Genomic DNA, 21,629 nt, shown 5'->3' with positions numbered 1-21,629 from the left:
AACACTAAAATAAGCTATGACATGCAAGATAATACATTTGAAGTGAGCTGTAATGAATGTACCTTTCAATAAAATTTAGTAGTCTAACTGTATCTTGGAAGATATGCAAAAAGACACTAAGTGAGTTGATATTAATTTGTCTCGACATTATCAACAAAGCAGAAAATTCCTCCACCCACTTAAAAAGAAAAGAAAAGCCTACAAAATTATAATAATTATTTCTGAAGATCAAATGGACACTTCCAATAATGATTTCCAAGTTGAGCTATGATTTGGCTTTAGGGCTCTCAAGACCACATTTAATGGGGTGTGACATATATTTAAGTGTCGTTACATTTTTTCTTGTTTATGTCACTTTCAATCAGCTGACATCTTTCTCTACATATTCTTAAAACGCTCTTGGCTTTTAAAAATTCATAATTGACCTTTTCCAAAACTGAAATTAAGAAAGGTTATAAACAGTAGATCAGAAAATGAGAAATTTGCAAGTTAATCAAATTAAAATTCAACACATGACTTTTAATTAGGCCTTATCAATGTAACTCAGCAGTTTAAAATGTTAGCATATTAGTCTTTCCACAGAAAAATGCAATGTAAGTCAAGCTAATAAATAAATAAATAAGCATACATATAAAACACTAAAACAGTTGAATTAACTGAAATTAAAAGAATATGATGGGAGCAGTAGAATTTGGAAAGCTGGTCTGTATGTCTTGCATGTGGTTTCTCTCAGTGGGCAGCTTCATCGGCACAGCCTTTAAATTGGTGCGCAATGTTTTAACATTTCTATTCCAGCTGCTGATACATTTTCAAAGGAGCTATATCCTGCAGCAAACGCAGATCATATATTCAAGTTTTATTCCTACTGAAGACCAACACAAGCTTTCCTACCGAAATGCTAATAGCTTTATACAGTAAGCATATTAAACAAATCCACTACAATCCACAACTTAAAATCTAGCTTTTCTAAGGAAAAAAGTTCAAATAAGATACTACTGTGCTTAGCAGACTCATTTCAATGAGTTGCTCAAGACTTAAGATTGTGGATGATGTCACTTCTTAGCGTGTTTTCATTTTATGTTTTCATCCACTTGTTGCTTCTTGTGACATACTGCATTATAAGTTACCCAGTAATGGGACTGTCTTTATAATATATTATGCTTATACAGTGTGCAGCTGATCAAAGCAGAAGGTTTTAAGTGCAGCAATGATAATAACTGCAATAAATGTAACACAATTTAAGACTCCTAAGTCCCTAGGTGAACTAGATTCTTTGCAAAAGTATTACTGCAGCCTGTATTTGTTTTTTAGATCAACAAAGATGACATGATAACCAATCTTAGATGCAACCTAAAAAACAATGACTACAAAATACCAATATTACACTTCAGTACTTTTATATTTCAGACTTACTTTAGTAATCAATTAACAGAACTTTATGCTCTTTAAAATAAAAAAAAAATACCCCAAAGATATTAATGTGCATCCAGAGTACTCATTATATTTCTCAGAGTAAGGTATAAGTATCCAGATGTCTTTCTGCAACTCTTCCAACTTCATGCTTTTCAGTGCCAGTTCCTGGTCACCCAACTCACTGGGATTGGATCTGCAATCACACTGGTCTTCATCTAGGTGGTGAGGTTACTAGTCATCATACCCAGGAAACCCAATAACAGACAGTAATTTTTTGTTCTTGGGATACAGTGACAGAGAACCAGCTCTTCTGGTATCTGGTATGGAATGTTTACTATCTGTATTCAATATTCAGTGAAATTAATTTAAAAAAGAAACTTCCACACATTTCATTGTACCTGTCTTGTATTCCTCCCATACCTCCAAATAATCTTCATTTAGGTTTGCATTACCCTTTCTTTTCAGTGTCTAAAATGTTTACTTCAAGTCCTAACATACTGTGTGTCGTCTTACAACAGCTGACAACTTCTCCTTCCACACCCTTTGAACTATTCTTTCAAGCCACCATTGCCTTTTGGCCTTCAATGTTCTCAGCCTTGCAAATCCTCTTCCAGAATTCAAGGTAAGAAGTTACCTTCCCAGCTACTAGCTTTTATTTGAGAGAGGGGGTGAGAGTCTGTGTGTGTGTGTCTGTGAATGTGTACGTTTCTCATTTAGTTCATTATTTCACTTTCAGCAAGTTCTATTACCAGAAAAAACCTGCAGAAATGTGCAAAACAGCCATGGAAATAATCCAGGTAGTTCCCAGTACTCCAGTGATTCTCCTCTGAAAAAATTCTAAGGCCTTTGTTGTTGTTGTTTAACTCTCTTTCCAGCCAAACATATTTTCATGATGTCGTTTATCCCCCAAATGATACTTCTGTTATTGTTATTATTATTATTTTAATCTGAGCTGAGCAGCATGTTTAGTGAAAGGTAAACATTCATCAGAGAGTGGCAAAGAATCATAGAACCTACGTGTCTCTCCTGGCATATGACTGTGTCAACAAACTTCACTTCTCTGGCACCTGTGACCCCTGAAGCACTCATCAGCTTAATTTGCATTCCCCATGCACAAACTAAGGTCACAAATCACAATGAGTGCAGTTCATCATGATATAATTACCCTGGTAAAATTACATTGATTCAGTAACAAATGTCTTCAATTACAATTAAATTACAGGGACTACTCCAGAGCCTAAACAGCTCTCCTTGACAAGTTTTCACACTGGGAAACATGACAAAAATAAGATTTTTTCTGGATACAGTACATGGTGCCCTGATGGGATTTTTTTTAATTTTTATTTTTTAATTTCATTTTTTAATTTGCTGAATACTGCCACAGTTACAGAACATTCCAAACTTGCACGGCCTCCTCCTACAGCACTAACCAGAGCAAATAGGTTGTAACAGGGTATAACCTAAGCCTAAGGAAAATCATTCAATAAACTCAGCGCTTTTCAGATAGGTGAGACATGAAAAGCTTTAAACACCTAGGTGAAATTACTCCTGCTGTTTAAGTGACCCCGAAGATCTGAAATTTGCATGTGCTTTCTGAGGCATAGCTTTTCATTTGTAGCTATACAAACACTTAGCTTAGAACATGGGTTTTATACTCACCCTTGCACTCTGGCCAGCAATAAGTTGGTCGTCTTCAGTTTGAACGCTTGTTCGGCTGCGAACGTCATAGTCTTCCTGCTCAAAGTCTGAATCATCCTCTAGCTCTTCAGGGGTCTAGAAAGAGAGAATGGGAGAGAAAGCATGAGAGGGGATGACAAGCTTTTAAAGGATACAAAGTCCTATGTACAGTAAGTTCTTATTTCATCAACTACCTGCCCAGGAAATGCTGTTTCTCTTTCCTTTTAAATTAATTTTTCTGCCCAAGCAGTCAAGAACTGAAATTGAATTGGCTTAAAAATTAAGTTGTTTCAACTTTAGTTTCCTTTACAAATGGCATATATCATTACCTTGCTGTAACTTTTTAAAACTCTGTTAACATGATGAATGCAGTTCCAGGAACAAACATCTTTTGGAAACATTAGTAACCGGAATGTAGTATTTCAAAACAATATTATTTAATTTATAAATGGACACTACTACCATTATGTTCCTGGAATCTCGCATAATCTTCAAAAGAGAAAGTAAATACCTGGGAAAAGGTAACTCACATCCTGGAAGAAAAAGTTAAAGTGAATAAGAGATTTCCTCTTGAAAGAAAAAGTAAATTGTCAACCGTTTTTGAAACAAATGTAAAATTCATAAACTGCTCTGTCTTGGTGGTGCCAACAATTATTTTCAGATACAAGCCTTTGGAATTTGCTTCACCCCCCCATACTGAAAGTGCGTTATCTCCATTGCTGGTGCTATATAAACGATGTGAGGGTATCTGAGCACACTGACCAAACCTAGCTACATATGGCTTGTTTTCAGGTTCTTTAAAACATTGGAGGGAGGGAAGGAGAAAAAAAAGATAAATTATGGATCTGTTTGTTTGGTATTTTCACTTTCTAGCACAGGATAGGAGGAAAAATATCTCTGTTAAATATATAGGAGAGCATTGTGGTTTAACCCCACAGGCAGCTAAGCACTACACAGCTGTTTGCTTACACATCCCCTCACAATCACAGTGAGATGGGGGAAGATGGGGGAGACAATTGGGAAAAAAAAATAAAATAATTCATGGGTTGAGATAAAGACAGCTTAATAGGACAGAAAAGGAAGGAAGGAAGAAAGGATAATAATAATAATAATGAATACAGAATATATATGAAGTGATGCACAACACAATTGCTCACAACCTACTGGCCAGCCACCCTATATTTATTGTTTCACATGATGCCACATGGTATGGGATATTCCTTTGGCCAATCTGGGTCAGCTGTCTTGGTTCTGTCCCCTCCCAGCTTCTTGTGCACCCCCAGCCTCTTCACTGTCAGGGCAGCCCAAGGAGCTGAAAAGTCCTTGGCTCTGTGTAAGCACTGCTCAGTAACATCTAAAACACTGATGTGTTATCAGCATTATTTTCACCCTAAATCCAAAACACAGCACGATACCAGCTACTAGCAAGAAAATTAACTATTCCAGTCAAAACCAGAACAGAAAGAAAGAGGGAAACAGCCTACTTAAAAAATATATATTTAGTATTATATTTGATATAGATGGTCCAAGAACAGAAATAGCCTCAGAATGGAAAACTATATTCCATTTTGCACTTTAATAACATCTAGTACAAAAGTCTGTCCACAAGTAACTTCTGTAGGTACAGTAAATGATAGTAGTAATAGAAAAAGAAGATCACAGTAACTACAGAGAGATCCTCACCCTACTGGGTACCCACATGCCTCACTGTTAACCTGAGGGCTACCACCATAGAAGAAATCATTTATGCTGGCATTTCTTGCTTGGAGGCGCTGTCAAGTTTCCTAGCAGAGGTGCTAATCATTGCCAGTTGTCATTACAGCTCTGTCTTGAAGATGCTCAGTCACTAGGAACTGGTCCAAACCCTCTAACATAATGTTGAGAAGTCTTTTGGAGATATTTATATTACAGCCTGGTTTCCAACATGAAGTGCACATCACTGTTTGTAACAGAAAATCATCTGCTTTGCGAGCTACATGGTGAAGTGCACATGATGGGGAGAAAAAAAAAACCCACAGCCATCTTCATTTGGCTTAAAGAGTATGAATTAAATATGTGTTTTGAGCACTGAAGGAAGAAATAACCAAGTATGACAGTATGGTAATAAAACTCAAGCAGCATCTCTGATGAGATGTTTGTACAAATAGTGCATCTAACAGGTTTGACAGGAGATGAAGTCTAGGTGAAAAAAATGAATTTGTCTTCTCTCTTCTGCCATACAAAGGGAATGAAAGATTGGTACCCATCGTTGTACTACTGTCCAATGGTCTATCTGTCCAAACATCTTTAATCACTGCATTCTCTTTGCTTAGCTGCCTGAAGGCAGGATGTGACTTTAAATTCTGTCGTAAGCAAATCAGCTACTAGTAGAAACACATAACTCCCTAAGCAAGGCAGAATACTTCCAGTCATAGGGCTCAGATTTTCATCTGCCCAGCCTTTACAGCAAAGAGTAGGAATAGACAGGAAAGCTTCATCCCCTCCTTCGCAAACCATCTGACTCTTCCAAGTCCATTCAACCAACCAGTTGTACTGGGCATTGCAAAACCAACACCCTTCCCCAGGTATACTCTTCTTCGTTTCTTCTGTCTGCACAATTTTGTAGAGGCAAGACTATAAAAGGTAATAAGTAGCCCTTTCACAGCTTCTTGCAATCAGAGCTGAAGCAGGGTAAAGACTGTGAGAGCCTAAGCTGGAGAGATCAGCCAGCTGTAATATTTAAAACATTACATCCCAAAAGTGTAACATGTAAGCACAGGCTCTTAAAGAGCCAAAACATTCTGAAACTTCTGTGTTTCAGTGATTCATTCTTAAACATTCAGAAAAATGCATTGCTGTTTGTTAATGCCTGGTATTCACAATCTTAAAATTTGTGTTCTTTAACAGATGGGAACTTAATGTGTATAAATTTTTAACTTGGAGAAAAGGCAGTACAAAACAAAAGGACAATGTAATTGAATTGTTATAATATACTACAAATACAAGAAATTCTAGTAGTTACCCCCTGTACATGTGAGATCTAATCCAGAAGTAATTTCAGATTCACTTGCTTAAGGTTTTCAAGTGTGGAGAATTCTACACCCTCATTTTCTTCCAAAAGCAGCTACATTTTTCATTAAGATGAAGAATACTAGTGTACTCTTCATTTGAAACATGCTTCATGTTTTTCACTGTTTCACTGCTGCTTTGTTCTATCTGATCCTTTGGAGATGCAGCCTATATAGTAAGGTCTCCAGTTGGTTTAGAGACAAAGGAGAAAAAAAGAAAAAAAATATATAGAGGTAACTGAAATTAAGCTTTTTATCTCCTTAGCAGAGACTTCTAAATATATCATAAGAACTCTAATTTTTGTGTACAAGTAATCCAACCATGGTATTTAAAACCTAGTTTCCAAGACAACAAAGTCTGAAACTTAATTTATCTGAGCTGGAAGATAGAAGGACAGATTCAGTCCTTCAGAAATCTGAGTCTATGGTCATACAAAATAAGGAAACTTGGATTTCAACTTAGAGACAGCATCTAAACAACACTCTGATGAACACCTGTGGAAGAAGGAGCTAGAATCATTTTCAAAACTAATAGATTTTAAAAATTCACTGATATTAATGAACAAAAAAGTCCATTGTCATAATTTTCAGACTTAACTTCTATATAGCACAGGCCATAAGAATTATAACGATTATTTTGCTTTCAAATAAAGTGTCTCTACTACATTTGGAGTATATTCTTCACTGCATTCATCTAATTCTGATGAATTCTCCCAGTGGAGAGACTTGCACAATCCAAGATAAATTACCTGGTAATTATATTCTTTTACTTTTAGAATGCATGCTTTACTTCTACTATGAATTTGGTGAAATTCAGCTTCCAGTCATTGTGTTTTTTACTTTTTTATTTTTAATATTTCTATGGCTGCTAGACTGAAGAGCTTGCTGTGAACAAATATCTTCCATCACTATAATTTTCTTCTATCCTTTTTAACTCCATTACGAAAATGTAATTTTTGCATGTATTAGATGTAGAATGGCATAGATATGTAGGATTACAAATGTTGTTTGTTTAATATTGTTTAATATTTCACCAATTCAAAAAGACCCACTACACTATAGTTCCCTACGTGCTTAAAAATTTTAAGATGCAATTATAAGAAATTCAGCACTGTAAACACCAAGTGAAGCCAACACTGTAATGAGAAGAAAGAGAGATATTTCTGTATTTTCTACCACTAAAATACCTTCTACTTCTAAAAGCTAAGAGAAAAAAGCCTGTACAATATGCTTTTATGTTCAACTCCATGCTATTCTAGGCATTTGCTTCTGTACAAAGGCAGTTGCAGCCTGAGTGACTCAGGTGCTGGAAGCACCAACTGAGCAGTAAAGACAAAGAACCTCTTGCACAGCAGGTCTTCAGCTGTTTAATTATTTACAGTAAAAACTAATACTTTGAATTCAACCTGAAAAGCTCTCAGTATAGACAATGGACTCTGCTTTAGTGTCCTTCAGAGACAAGCTATTTAAAAAGATGATGCGATTCCGCATCAAGTCTCATTTTCCAGAGGGGCTGAGATGTAGTAACACCTGGATTTCATTCCAGAGGCCACCCTATGGGTGATCAAGGCTAATCCTATATTAAGAAGTATGGATTCAATGGAGTATGGATCCAAATAGTAAGTACTGCGGACCCCACATTTGCACTACCCTAATTTGATTTTTATTCAGTGTAGGTGTGCTTTGCAACCATGGAATGAAATTCCCATACTGTTAAGAGTACATTTAACATGCTCCTAGATAGAGCAGATCTTACAGGATCACCCAAAAGATCAAGTTTATATGTTGTAAAACTACTCAATAATGTGAACCAAAACGTGGCAAGTGGGAGCAACTGGAGTTTGGCTTTGAAAGTGCACTCCTGATCCAAACAAATATATCATGTTAATACAGTTGCAACTAACCTGCTATTGGCAAGGCTGCCAATAGCAAAGGACATGTGTGAAAAAAGACTGGCTTTGTAGACACATAAGAATGAAATAAAATGGCATTGTGATTGCTTCTAACTGTAAAGCAGGTTTCCATCTAACTACTGAAGGAATTTTACAAGTAGTTATAAAAAAAAAACAACAACAAAGTGCAATTTGATCCCTCTGCAGTAATTTAAAATAAACTAAGGAACTAAGTTAATATTTCCTATCTTATTTTTAGGTTCTGTAATTATACTCCTAAATTTATTTATACTACTTCTATTGTGAAATAGATTTTTTCTTCTGTATAGATCATAATAATAGACCTCAGTGTAAAATGAGTCTCCTTTCTCTTTTAGACAACGAATAAAATCTCCCCTTTCCAAAGAAGAGAGATTTCCTCCCTTTCCTTTAGCTTACTAAATGTAATAATACCAACAAAAATTAATTTTAAAAGTGGCTTATGGAATAAGAGAATCTCAGATAAATTCAGTCTTTCATGGCATGCACATGAACAATTATTGCCTGAAAATAATTGTTTGTGTCAGAAGCTCTAAAAGGTTTGCAAGTTTTTTTTTGTTATTGTTTTTAATAATTCCTCAATAAGTTTTACAACCTGAATTAAAGGGGTGTGTGAGAATTAAGAAATTATTAGATAAAAATATTATAAAGACTGTCTTTTATAGCTTAATATCTACCCTTTAAATTGTATATTCCAATTCAACATTAGATATCTGGATGGGAATGCTAAGAAGAGTTTCAAACTGAAACTAATATATATATGTATATTTTTTTTCCTATAGAAAATAAGCTTCTGACTCAGCAAACTCTGCTTTATGTAAATTTATAGATGTGAATTTTCCCAGTTAACTCATAAGGATAATGAATCAATTTATGTGCTTTAGTTCTCTGCCTGGGTAAGAAGCACTACATTTAGCTCCATAAATAAGTTAATTGTCTGAATGCAAAAAATACATTTTCCCAATCTGGATAAGCAGAATTCATTAGCTCATATCATACATGGAGAGGAAAGTGGTAGTGATACAACTGCAAAAGTAACCTGGATGTTTCTAAGGAGACCGTGAAGCCTGAATGCTGATCAGCTTTCCAAGCTAGTGCTTAACGTAACAGTAAGGTGGCACTGAAAGAAGTGAATTTAAAATGGTGCTTTCTGCTTAGCCAAAAATCTTATTCAGTATGGAAAACCTCATAGCAACCTCAGTGGGACAGATCTGATGTCCCACTTTTACCCAGGAAGGGGGTCCTGGAAGCCAGAACTCCAGGCAGGTGACAGTAGAAAATGGGTCTGCAGAAGAACCCAGCTCATGATTGCCTCTTATTAAGTAGTTTAAATGTCTGATGGGATTAAAAGACTGATGTGTACTTAGAAGAGGCTCTTGTCCTAAGAAAAGTTTAGCAACAGCTGTTACAGACTAAAGAATTAGATAGTCAAAGGAAAAACAGAGATCTTTTACTATGCAGATCTTGTGTTTCCATCCTGATCTGGACAATACCCCAAATGTCTCACATCCAGAAACAGGGTATGTTTGCCCCCGTCATCAACCATGCCTATAATTCAAGCTACCTGAGATTAGCTCTGGGTATGGGAATAGGATTTGTTTTGCAGTTATAAAATTAGATATGTCAAAAGTTTTTCAATATATAATGGCAGGTGACTAAAACAAAGATATTTTGGAGTGCTCTAACTGCCTGAAGTCTTTCATCAGTACCACACTACATTCACAACCTGAAGTGTATGCTGTTTGCTCAAAGGGATGAGTTGTTGCTTTAGCACTGTCAGTTGCTTCATAAGAGGCAGTTTTCTTTGGGATTTTCACAGTAACTTCATTTGTACGTTGCTTTCATCAGGACAGATTCAAGGAAATTTGAGTTTCATATAAAAATCTAAATTGGGATGTCCAAAACATATGTATCTAATATATATCTATATATCTATATATTTTTTTGAAATCTTAGACTATGGACTACATTAAAAAGCAAGACACACACATCTACTCTCACAATTATTATGCTGTTTTGCCTTTTTTTTTTTTTATAGATGCTTAAGCAAATTGAATCAACTGGTTAGTCAACATTGAAATGACACATTCTTTAGTTCAGTAAACATTCAAAACCATCTTTGCAGATGCTCACTGGAGCAGCAAGATAATTTATTTATTCATTTAGATTTTAAACAGACTTACCTCATATCCTAGGCAGCACACATACATTAAAAAAAAACAAAAACATTCTACACAAACTTTGAAAATCTTGGCAAAATAATGGTATTACTACGGAAAGAGTTCTACAGTTTACATCTGTGATTCTGTGATCTACAGGCAGCTGTGATAAAATCATTTTTTAGGTGATTAATAAAATAATTTTTGTTCGTCCCCTAAAATAACCTCGCCCCTTTGCTTAAAAATACTTTTCCAGTGCACATACTTTTATTTTATGCTTGTTTCAATGTCAAGCTCTTCTGGCTTATTATGAAACAGGGCTGAGCCCAAGTAGCTTTTATATTCCTCTCATCCAGTGTGATACTTTCCTTTAAGTTCCAACTTTTATTTCCCGGGTGCCTTACATACCCTTATCATCAGAACAGCTTTCCTGATGTCACGAACTCCATCATAAACCAAGCGGGAGGCATCTATGAACTCATTCTCTTCAAATGGCTGTGGGACATTCGCACTCAACGCTTCAATGGCAACCTCAACTTGTTCAGCAAAACGTGGCATAACTAGATTAAACAAAATGAAAGGCAGCAAGATTAGACACCTCCTTCTGTGAACATTCTCCCCCTGCCCTTGGGCATAAATACTTTCCAGTAGGCTTGGTACATCTTGTTGTCGCAACTTCAAGACATATGAAGGCACACAGAGTGGGTTTATACTGACTCTATATGTACAGAGCTCTGACACATTTTCTGATAGCAAGAAAACAGCCATCTTCACATACTTGCCTCCAAGTGCATGATGAAGAATGTAAAACTTCCTTTTAAAAGACAGCAAGTTATCTGACCCATCAGGAGAATATTTTTAAAACCTTTAAATACTTTTAAACTTAAACTTACAATGAACACAGTACAGTATTTATACCAAATGATCTAAGGAAAATGTAGCCAATATACCTACCAATTTAGACCAGCTAACTGTATTCTAGCTCATATTGTATAACAAAAATCGCATAAGGAACAAAAGACTTTTAGCATGAAAAAGCTAGCAAATTACTTTTCTGAAGGTCTATAAAATGACATTTGATTTCTTTATTATTATCTTGTATGTATTGTAAAAAATAGCCACAGATTTAAGGTAATGGTATTATATGGTGTGGTGCTTCATGAATATGTATCTTAAAACAATTATTTATCTCATATAAATACTTTAATTGCTTTCCCTGATGTAACTATAATACCAGAGGCTTTTCTTCAAATTTTATATAGGATTCTTTTGTACATATAATCACTGGTATTATGCTGAAAGAGAAACATTTCCCGTATCAGTCCTCTAACATCTTAAACACAAATCCTACCACAGGAACATAGACATCAAATCTCGCTAATTATAATGCACTTACATTATACTTAGGCATTCCAATGGTTTTATGTTAATATTTCAGGGCTGGAGTCGGGACCTTGGTCCAGAATCCTTTAAGGTTAATTTTTACAAATGTCAAAGAATGTGGGTCAAGCTTAATGTTTATAGATAGCTATCATTTCCTCATATTTGCATATTTTTTGCTATTTGCCTTCTTTGAGCATATAGGTGTCCAATTCATGTATCAATTGGTTTATTTTTTGGCACTATAATTGAAAGAATGGGAAAAGATTTCTAACTCAAACAATCACCTTTGTTGTTGTTGTTATATTGTCTTTCTTTTCCATCTTTTCCCTATACCCTATTTTAATAAACTTTCTGGTAGCCTGATGCTAAACGATAGGAAGGGGGAATTTCTAGTGCTATTTTTATCAGCAGCAGTGATAATCTTTCCTAGGAAGTAAACTTTCATTGTGTCAGGAAACCACATTGTCTTCTTGAATGAATGTCCTTAAATCTATTTTACTCATAATGAAAACAGTATATTTTATGCATCTTACTTAACATCTGTTTTAAAGTAAAAGCAGAAACAAACAAATAAAAAACACTATGATTCAAGACTGGTTTACATTTCGAAGGACTGGCAGCCACTACAAGCTCAACCCTTCTGGCATTTTAGTGTCTCACTAAATGTTGTTTCTTAAAGAGGGGCCTTTTAAACAGATTAATCTATTTGAATCTTGTTTATGCCAGCTTTATGTATGTTTGCTCATGTACACAGATGAAAGAACTGAATTGCATCTTTCATGCAAATAATGTTCAGTAAGTTGAGTAAGTGTTTGGGATATATTGGGAGAAATAGGGAAAAGTGATGGTGACAATAGACTTCAAAAATTAAACATTAACAAGACATTGCTAAGACAAGGGGAAATATTTTAAGTAGAAAGGGAGTCTGAGAAAACTTGAAGTTCTGAATGGAGTATTAAGAAGTGCATATTTAAAATTATCTTAATTTACACTCAAAAGTGTAGTAGGAGTCTAATGTGATTGTATAAAGAAGTCCAACCTGAAAATCAAAAAGCAAACATTAAAAAATATAATGTAAATAAGTAAACATTAAGAATAAAAGAAAGAAATTATTTAGGGTCATAGGGATAATACAAGCAAACATAGAGATACAAAAATGGCAGCAAAAGAAAAGGCAAAAAGACGTAATATTTAGGGTCCTTAAATTTCTGTCTAGAATTTCCTAAAAAGCAGACATGATCAGGTATTTAACTCAACTAATAGCAAACGCTACAGACCTGAGTTAGGAAAGGGTATTTATCTACATAAACATTTATATTTATCAAAGTATGTTAAAATAAACAGAGCAGAGTGAAATTTACCCTGCAGTTCTTAAGAAAATAATCAAAGCAATTTCTGTATCATCTTTGAGAACTCAAGAATAACAATAACAGTGAATGTTCTGGGGATTAAGAAAAAGAAGCATCTATTTTTAGAAAGGCAAAGAAGGAAGAAAGAATTATAGGATATTCCGCTTAATTTCAGTACCCAGAAAGAAATGAAACATGTTGTAAAGCAGTAATGTTTAATTATCTTGTAATTAATGAGCAGATGTTGGACAGGCAACAGATTTGTCATAAATAGGTTGCACCAAAACATTACAACATCTTTTTTTTTTTTTTTTTTTTTTTTTTTTGACAGGGCAGCTAAATAGCGGGTAGGGAGAAGCAGTAGATATGATACAGCTTGACTTTGGTAAAATTTTTGACATGCTCACACAAGACACTCTTAGAAACAAAACAAGGGAAATATAAATTAAATTACTACATGTTGGACATGGAAGTCAGGAGAAAAGGAATCTCAAAGAACAATTACCTGTGACATGCTGTCAGACCAGGAAGATATGTCAAGTGCATTCTTGCAATATGTCTAACAGCGTGATGTGATTGTAAAAGAAAATGGCAATCTGTAATTATTACAATATATAAAGAAGAGGCTTGAGAAGATATATTGTGAAATCATGATCTATGTCAGTATTGCTCCAGTTGAGTATTACATCCATTTGTTCTTAGAACCCATCTTTGAGATTTTTCTATAGTTTGTACAAGAAAGGTGAGAAAATGTTTTTAAGAAAACCATTTTTTGTTGCATCCAGACTTATATTTCTATGTTTATGTAACATAATTTATTCCAAATAATACAGAATGCTCCTATACTCTTTATCTGAAAGCTCTTTCTCAAACAGATTCACAGAATGGTTGAGGTTGGAAGGGACCTCCAGAGATCATCTAGTCCAACCCCCCTGCTCAAGCACAGTTACCTAGAGCATGTTACACAGGATTGCATCCAGGAGGGCTCTGAATATCTCCAAAGAAGGAGACTCCACGACCTCTCTGAGCAGCCTGTTCCAGCACTCTATCACCCAAACTGTAAATATGTTCTTCCTCATATGGCAATGAAACTTCCTGTTCAATTTATGTCCATTACCTCTTGTCCTATCACTGTCTACCACTAAAAAGAGTTTGGCCCCATCCACTTTACATTGTTCCGTCAGGTATTTGTAGAAGTTGATAAGATCCCCTCTCAATCTCCTATTTTCTGGGCTAAACAGGCCCAGCTCGCTTAGCCTTTCCTCATAAGACAGATGCTCCAATCCCTTAACCACCTTTGTGGCTCTATGCTAGACCCTCTCTAGAAGTTCTATGTTTCTCTTGTACTGGGAAGCCCAGAACTGCACACAATAGTCCAGGTGTGGCCTGACCAGGAGTAGAGGGGGAGGATCACCTCCCTCAACCTGTTTTCCACACTCCTCCTGATGCCAGCTAGGAGGAAATCCCATTAGCCTTCTTGGCCACAAGGGCACATTTCTGGCTCATGGTTAACTCGTTGTCCACCACAAACCCCAGGAAGATATAGAAGTGAAACATTTTAAGTGATTACTTATTTGCTAAATCAGAACTCCTCCCAGTACCATGGAAATAGGCACTCAAATATTTAATAGGCAGCTATAGTGTCTTTGTTCAGCACCACATCCAGCAAAATATGCTATGGGAGAAACACTCCTCACCAGAAATAAACATTTAATTTCTGAAAGACATTTTAAATTCATATATGACTTTCCTAGTACAATGCTATTAGACTTATTACTATACTTTTCTTGAAATGGGTACGCAAGAATAGGGACAGATCAAAGCAGAACCCAGCTGTCAAAGGATAATAGGATCTTCCATTTTTTTTTTCCCACATTCTCTCTGTATAGGATTTTATCTCCTTCTAGCTAACTGTCAAAGTCCTTCAACTCAGTCAGCCTTATACCTATAAGGTCCTGGGCTGAAGCTCTACAGATCATTTTTCTCACTGTACCACTGAAAAATGCCAACCAAAATGACTCCATTGATTATTTCACGAAGCAGCAATAGTAGATTCGTAAACATCAGGTCCTGGGAGAGGAGATGGAGATTTACAGTTTGTTCATTTCGGTGACCACATATTCATTCTTGACCACATGTATTATTACTATGGTGACTGCTGACTGCATGTGAAAGATTCTTTCAACAATTTTGACCTTGCAGATCTGGCTACAGTTTAGTCCTTAATTTATATTATTACCTGCACACATTATCTGCCTTTTAAAAATGGAAATAGCTATTAAACTACATTATGAACCATTTCCTTGCCAATCATGTTTTTATCAGTGCTTACTTCTGATTAGATAAGCATGAAAAAACATCTTAAACTAATAAGATACTATTTCTTAAAGTTTCTCTAAATTGTCATTTGATGCAGTAAAGTTTTCGGAAATTGAGTTAAGAACTGTGTTATTCTCCAGCAAAGGTTATTGGTCCACATTTGAGGAGCCCCATAATGGCGATGTATGGGGAATACCTAATTCAGTTGTACCCACAAAACCACCAGTCTTTTTTATCTGTTATTTACTGGACAAAGAGGGATATTGTTAGGCTGACTGTAGAGGAGTTACAAGCAGAATTCAGACAGAGACACCAAATCTGTATCTGGAGTTGACACTTGTATCAGGTGATGGTTCATTTATTACGTTGAGAGACATTGGCTATTAATTTTAAATTCAGAAGTAAATCAATACTTTGGGGGAAAAACTAAATACTAGTTTCTTAGTTTGAGCTGTGGTCTTGACAACAGCTATATATACACTAAGACTGAAAAATGTGATCCATTAACATTTCTTGGTCTAACTACATGAATTGAATCAGGCACCTGCGTAAATGTTGACAGAATCAGGTCCCAAGTTAATAGCAACATTTCTAATTTAATGACGGCCTCATCATTCTAACAAATAAAAATTGTAAAGCTTTTCTATACTTGAGTTTTCAGTGGCACTGAATGTAAGATCATTGCCAACAAAATCTACGTTGAACTGTTGCTGAGTTGCTAGGTTGAACACCAACCTCTGGGGAACACCATCAGTGATCAGTCGCCAGCTGGATTTCACTCTGTTCACTACCACTCTCTGGGCCGAGCTGTCCAGACAGTTTTCAGCCCAGGAAAGTGTGTGTGCCCAAGCCATGCACTGCCAGCTTTTCCAGGAGAATGCTGTGGGAGACCATGTAAAAGACTTTGCTGAAGTCTAGGTAGACTACATCAGCAGCCTTTCCCTCATCCACCAGGCAGGTTACCTGGTCATAGGAGATGAGGCTGGTTAATTAATTTCATTAATTTTGTCATCCTTATCTTGAACTTCTACTTCCGGAAGATGTTTAAGTTGTGGAGATCAAAGCTGAAACAACTATTTGGGGCATTAAGTGAATATCCTCCTTAACATACAGGCTTATGTCTTAAACACTGATTTGAGTGATATTGTACACAGAAAAGGTTTCTGTGCCCAGCTGTCCACATTGATGAAACATTTTTTTCTGAGACAATGAATTAGCTCAGAGCTTTCCTGTCAGTGCAAATAATGTAGTTTAAATTGTTCCTTTTACCTAGAGAAATTAAATAAAATTATCTTTTATTGTCATCTTTCTGATACAGAAACTTCCCTACTCTCACCTGACAAACTAGCTTTTTCCTTTTGGCAAATTTTGCTTCTGTCTGTTCACTTGTTAAACAATATATTATACAAAATCAACCACAGTGCTGACCCCTGAAGCATTACAGGATTTATTTTTTTGCCTGCTGAGAAATGGTCATTTATGCTTTGCTTCTGCCTTGTAAACCAGTTCTTAATCCATCAAAGACTTTTAACATACACTCCATGGTTACCCATTTTCCAAACAGCTGTGTGTGAACAACTTTATGAAAAGCCTTTAAAAATCCAAATCAGTTACATTATATTCCCCTTTAGTATTATACTCCGTTTTTAAACTCTAAAAGTGCAGAGAAAAAGAAACAATATTGAAAGTTTTAGACACCATGGTGATTTAATCATCTCTTATGTGTCTCATTTAATTGTTTTGTAATATATCCTGCATGATTTCTCACTGTATTTCTCCACATATTCAAGACAGACCCTCTGGTTAAAAATTCTTTGAATCAAACCAAGTACTTCGTTGAAATATGAATGTGATGTTGGGTATTCATTGGTCCTTTTGTAAAATACATTTTCTTTAAATAATGCATTAAATGTTTTTTGTTGGTGATACCTTGATCTCTGGATCAGCAAAATTTTAAAGAAAATGCTGCAGTGCTTTGCAGAATAAAAGCCATAATTTCATAAGAGTCCTTGGATAAATAATCTCATGTTGTCAGGATGATGGCATCCATAAGTTGTACTATAACCACCTAAAACTCACATAAAACATGAATTTAACATCATTACCTTTTAAAATAGTTTCCATTTTAGAATTTTTAGCTCTCTCTCAGAGTCAATCTGCTTTTTTTTTTTAATGACAGATATGCTTAAATTCATCTTCTTGCTTCTACATTTTGTTTCATTGTTTCGTTTCATATCACTGCTGAAAAATACATCTTTACCACGTTTTAGTATTAGCTTTGATAACATCATTGAGCTGCTTTTGCCTAGTGATAAATATCTTTAAAGTTTGTCCTACTCACACTGATAAAACTCTCACAGGCTTATTGCTGAATTGCCAGGAGAGCTGATTTTAAACTTCAGTCCATTTCGATAAAGACAAAATAAAGAATTTGAGTTAAAATAGAAGTCAGCGAGTGACCTACTTAAAACTGACTTGACAGTTAGCAGGTTACTAGGATATTTCTAAAACTTGCTCAAAGATGAAAATCACATTTCTGGTCTGAATCAGATGGTAGATGATTTCAAAATTTCCACTGCCATTCACAGGAGCTTTTAACCCAAATACTAAATACTGCATAACCCAAATACTGCATCTTCCCATGTGCTTTCCAGACATCCCAATGCAAACTGAAAAGGAAAAAAAAAAAAAAAAAAAAGCTATTGGAAAGTTTTCCACAGCCCTTTCCAGACAGTTCTGGCTCCACTTGTTTGGAAACTACTCACTTAACTATGAGACCCCTTGAAAGGGAGGTTTACAAGTTAAGATCCTTTCCTGAATGGATAGTTAAAAGTAAATAATAATTACAAAAGAAATATGTTCTGCTTATTTCCCTTCAATTGTTATTCAACTAAATTTTCCCCAGCTTTCCAAAGCACTTCATTTAAAAATAAATAAATGTTCAATTAAAAATAAAGAGGGAGAAAAAAAAAGGATAAGATGTTTATAATTGTGTTTCTTACTGAGATTTTGATAGGTGGAGCATGACTAAATAAATCACTCATCATTTGTGACTGTTTGATAAAATCTGCACTGGATCTCAAGCTAATGACTAGAATAAATATATAAATATAAGTATGCATTCATAGATACCCATATACATATCTGTACAGATGCATGTATAGACTGAAACCAGTCTGGGGGAAGAGGACAGGAATATAAATGAGAAAGACAGAGAATAGCATAGAATGGTTTAAATACCATTTTCAGCACTTTATCCTAGGGTCACAAAATGAGTTAATAAAGTTTACCTTTTTTAATTATCAATCACAGAGAAACAATAATTAATCCCTTTGTAAAAGGTCTAAAAAGCTGCAAATAGAAAGAGTACTGTATTGTGTAGTGTAGCTTGGCTTTTTCTCTTTTTGGTTTACTACTCACAAGTTCATTTACATTTTACTAAGTACAAAATAAGTAATAACTTTGAGGAACAGTTACTCAGTTTTACACATTGAGTCTGGCATTAATAAATTGATGTTATCAAGACGCACTTAGTTCAGAGCTTCTAAAACTTAGTTATAAATCAAGTTATATCAAACAACATTAAATACAGAATGTAAGCATTCCCTGTGACTATTGTTGGTTTATTTAATTGTGTTGTAACTGACAGCTTCTCCTTTGAAACATAATAGTAAATGTTTTTCCATAACATTAGGTCAGAAACATTAGCTGAATAAAAAGTCTGAAAAGATGTATTTTTTTTACTTTATAAATAAATGTTATTGTTAAAGGAGAGATTTTGAAGAATTCTTCCTATCAAATGGAGAGGTTACCACAGAGTACAACAAAATATTTTACTGTAACAAACCAGATTACTTTCTTTCAGTTACCTCATAATAGCAGTTCATAAACTTTCACAGCTAAGTTAAATTTCCAGTACTCATTTCATTGATCTCTCATTGATTACATAAAAAATAGGGGGACTAGTAACTGTTTTCTGTTCCCCTTTTGCTTCTTCCACATGAAAAACCTCTGAGACTCTTAAACGGCATCATTAAACTTTGAGGAAGAAAAGAGGCAAGCTTTATTGCATTATCTTCAAGCTGTAAAGAAGTTTCCAGACTCTTCTCAGAAATGTGTCTCTGCAGCTCACAGCAGAGTCTATGAAAGTTAGTTTCTACAAGTGAACCTACAGTGTGCGTGTTGTGTGTGTGTTCAAGGCAAAGCTTTCTGGTCATAGGCGCAATTGCAAGAATCCACGTTTCATATAATGTACAATATATCAAAAAGAAAAGCAAGAAAAAGAAAGAATACGTGATTTCTGGTTTTGCAATTTACCTGTGGAAATAGGGCTTGGAGTTAGTCCCTGAGCTCAAAGACAATTAGGTGGGGACAACAATAATACAACAACCAATATTAAATCATTCTTTTATCTCATTTTGCTGACTTCTGTTCTAAGAGCTGCCAGTCACAGAGGCTGCCAGTGCTACAATAGTGTTTGCTTTTTTATCTCACAGGAACCTGTTTGTTTTGTCTGGCATTACATTTGCCACATCTTGAACTGGTGCATTCTTACTTGGTCCTTCTAAAATAATATTGAGTATTTTAAAGCCTAGAGCAGATAGGTAGGGGACTATCTGTTCAGCCATTTTCGGGCATCTACACTACATGCATCTTTATAACAGCTGGTCCTTTGTACCACAAGTGGAGATCTAGTCCATAAAGTCAATGAAATCCGAAGTATGATCCATCTGAACAAAATCCTTTGCTTTCAGATGAGAGCTCTTGATAGTACTGCTTGCACTGAACAATTCAGCTGCACACAGCAACAGATAATATTGAGTATAAAGGAGTCTAAAATGACCAGCGTAGATGTAATCAAACTTGATGTAATCACTTAGATGAATCCAATCTCTGGTTTCTGAAGGCAAAAACAGGTTACAAACAATCTTTTTTTTTTCTTTTTTCTTTTCCCAATCTATCTATCCATGTAATCTAGCTGACTTTTATATTTTTTCAATCAGATAATATATTTTCAGTTGCTCAAATGTATTTTCAATGAAAAATTGTTCTGTTTAGAAACACTTCAGTCACCAGCAAGTACATTCACCTGCACAGACCACAGAGTAATGTTTGTAATGATTTTCTAGAGACACACAAAACATAATCAACAGACTCAGCTCTTGAAGAAAAGGCTGTGTATTATTTACTGAAATACACTGCAGCTTTGAAAAGGTAGACTATCTTTGATGGGTCACTGAATCTCTTCTCTTATACAGCTCTTGTCAATATGACTGCTGCAGTAGCACTGAGTAGAGAATAACAAAAGCACTCATTGTCATTAATTTGTTTGTTTAGATTTCATTTTCAAGCACAGATTCCCCTCTGAGTTACAGATTTCAGAAAATTAACTGAAGGTCTTAAGTGACTTAATATTGAACAATATTTCAAATAAACTTACCAGTTTCAGAGAGCAGTTTGGTAGCTTCCAGTACCTTCTCAGTATAAACTCCTGTTTCATAGTTTTCCATCTCTGCATTAATGATGTGAATAACTCTGGCTGCACGGCCCCGGATGGCCCCAGCAGTTCTGTCTAGGGTATCAACATCCCCCTCTTGCAGAGCAATCACACACTTATTCACATCTTCTAGAATATGATTCTCTGGAAAGTAGGAAAAAAGATAAAACAAATATAAGTCTCATTTCATCTCATTCTTTGCAAAGCTTACTGATTTGGGTAAATGACAAACAGCAATACATTAAAAAATGATATTTATCTTATGCAACATCTATCTTTAAAAGGTAGTGGGCTATGTCCCCTTAACTATGCTGAGAATACCAACCTATAATTATTTGAAAAGTTGTCATATTAATTTCAAACATCGCATATATGATAATGACAACGTAATAAAAATCTCTGCAAAAAGAAGCATGGTCAGATATTATGCAGATACTCTAATAAGCAGTTGGGCAATTTTCTGAAGATGAATTTACCCATTTCTATAAACATTTAATATGTATGCTTCGTTTGTGCCTAAATAATTTAGAAAAGAAAATGAACCATTTTGAAAAGGCAACAGCAAATAGCCTTTTGCTCTTGCGATAGCCTCCCAGAAAATAGCAGGGAGTCTGTGCACGAGCAGTTCATCTCTGCAGATCCATGCCATCTGCACTGAGATTAAAGTGTGGATTTTTCATGACACATAGTATAATCATATGTGACTGTGCATATTCTGAAATAACAGTTGACTACAGTGAGTCTGCTCAGATGATGGTATACCAATTGGGCTTATGGAAACCTTGGGAGCTGCACTGGTTTTTCTTGGCTCAGAATCGGGCCATCTACTTTTCACATGCTGCAGCATCGTAGTT

At 35.3% G+C, this 21,629-nt stretch overlaps 1 protein-coding gene across 5 annotated transcripts in view; it reads right to left on the bottom strand.

Annotated features, from left to right (window-relative positions):
• The window catches only part of CTNNA2 (catenin alpha 2), a 468,162-nt gene that overhangs the window by 35,825 nt on the left and 410,708 nt on the right, over window positions 1-21,629 (bottom strand). For all 5 annotated transcript variants that reach the window (XM_068679577.1, XM_068679580.1, XM_068679578.1 and 2 more), the window contains 3 exons: window positions 20,719-20,919; window positions 10,636-10,787; window positions 3,073-3,186 (listed from right to left, as the gene is read on the bottom strand). In XM_068679577.1, the coding sequence (XP_068535678.1) occupies window positions 3,073-3,186; window positions 10,636-10,787; window positions 20,719-20,919 (467 nt within the window). The remainder of the gene's footprint in view (window positions 1-3,072; window positions 3,187-10,635; window positions 10,788-20,718; window positions 20,920-21,629) is intronic.

The sequence above is a fragment of the Anas acuta genome, chromosome 4, assembly GCF_963932015.1.
Source record: "Anas acuta chromosome 4, bAnaAcu1.1, whole genome shotgun sequence".
Classification (NCBI taxonomy): Eukaryota; Metazoa; Chordata; class Aves; order Anseriformes; family Anatidae; genus Anas; species Anas acuta.
This window is presented reverse-complemented; position numbering and strand designations above follow the sequence as displayed.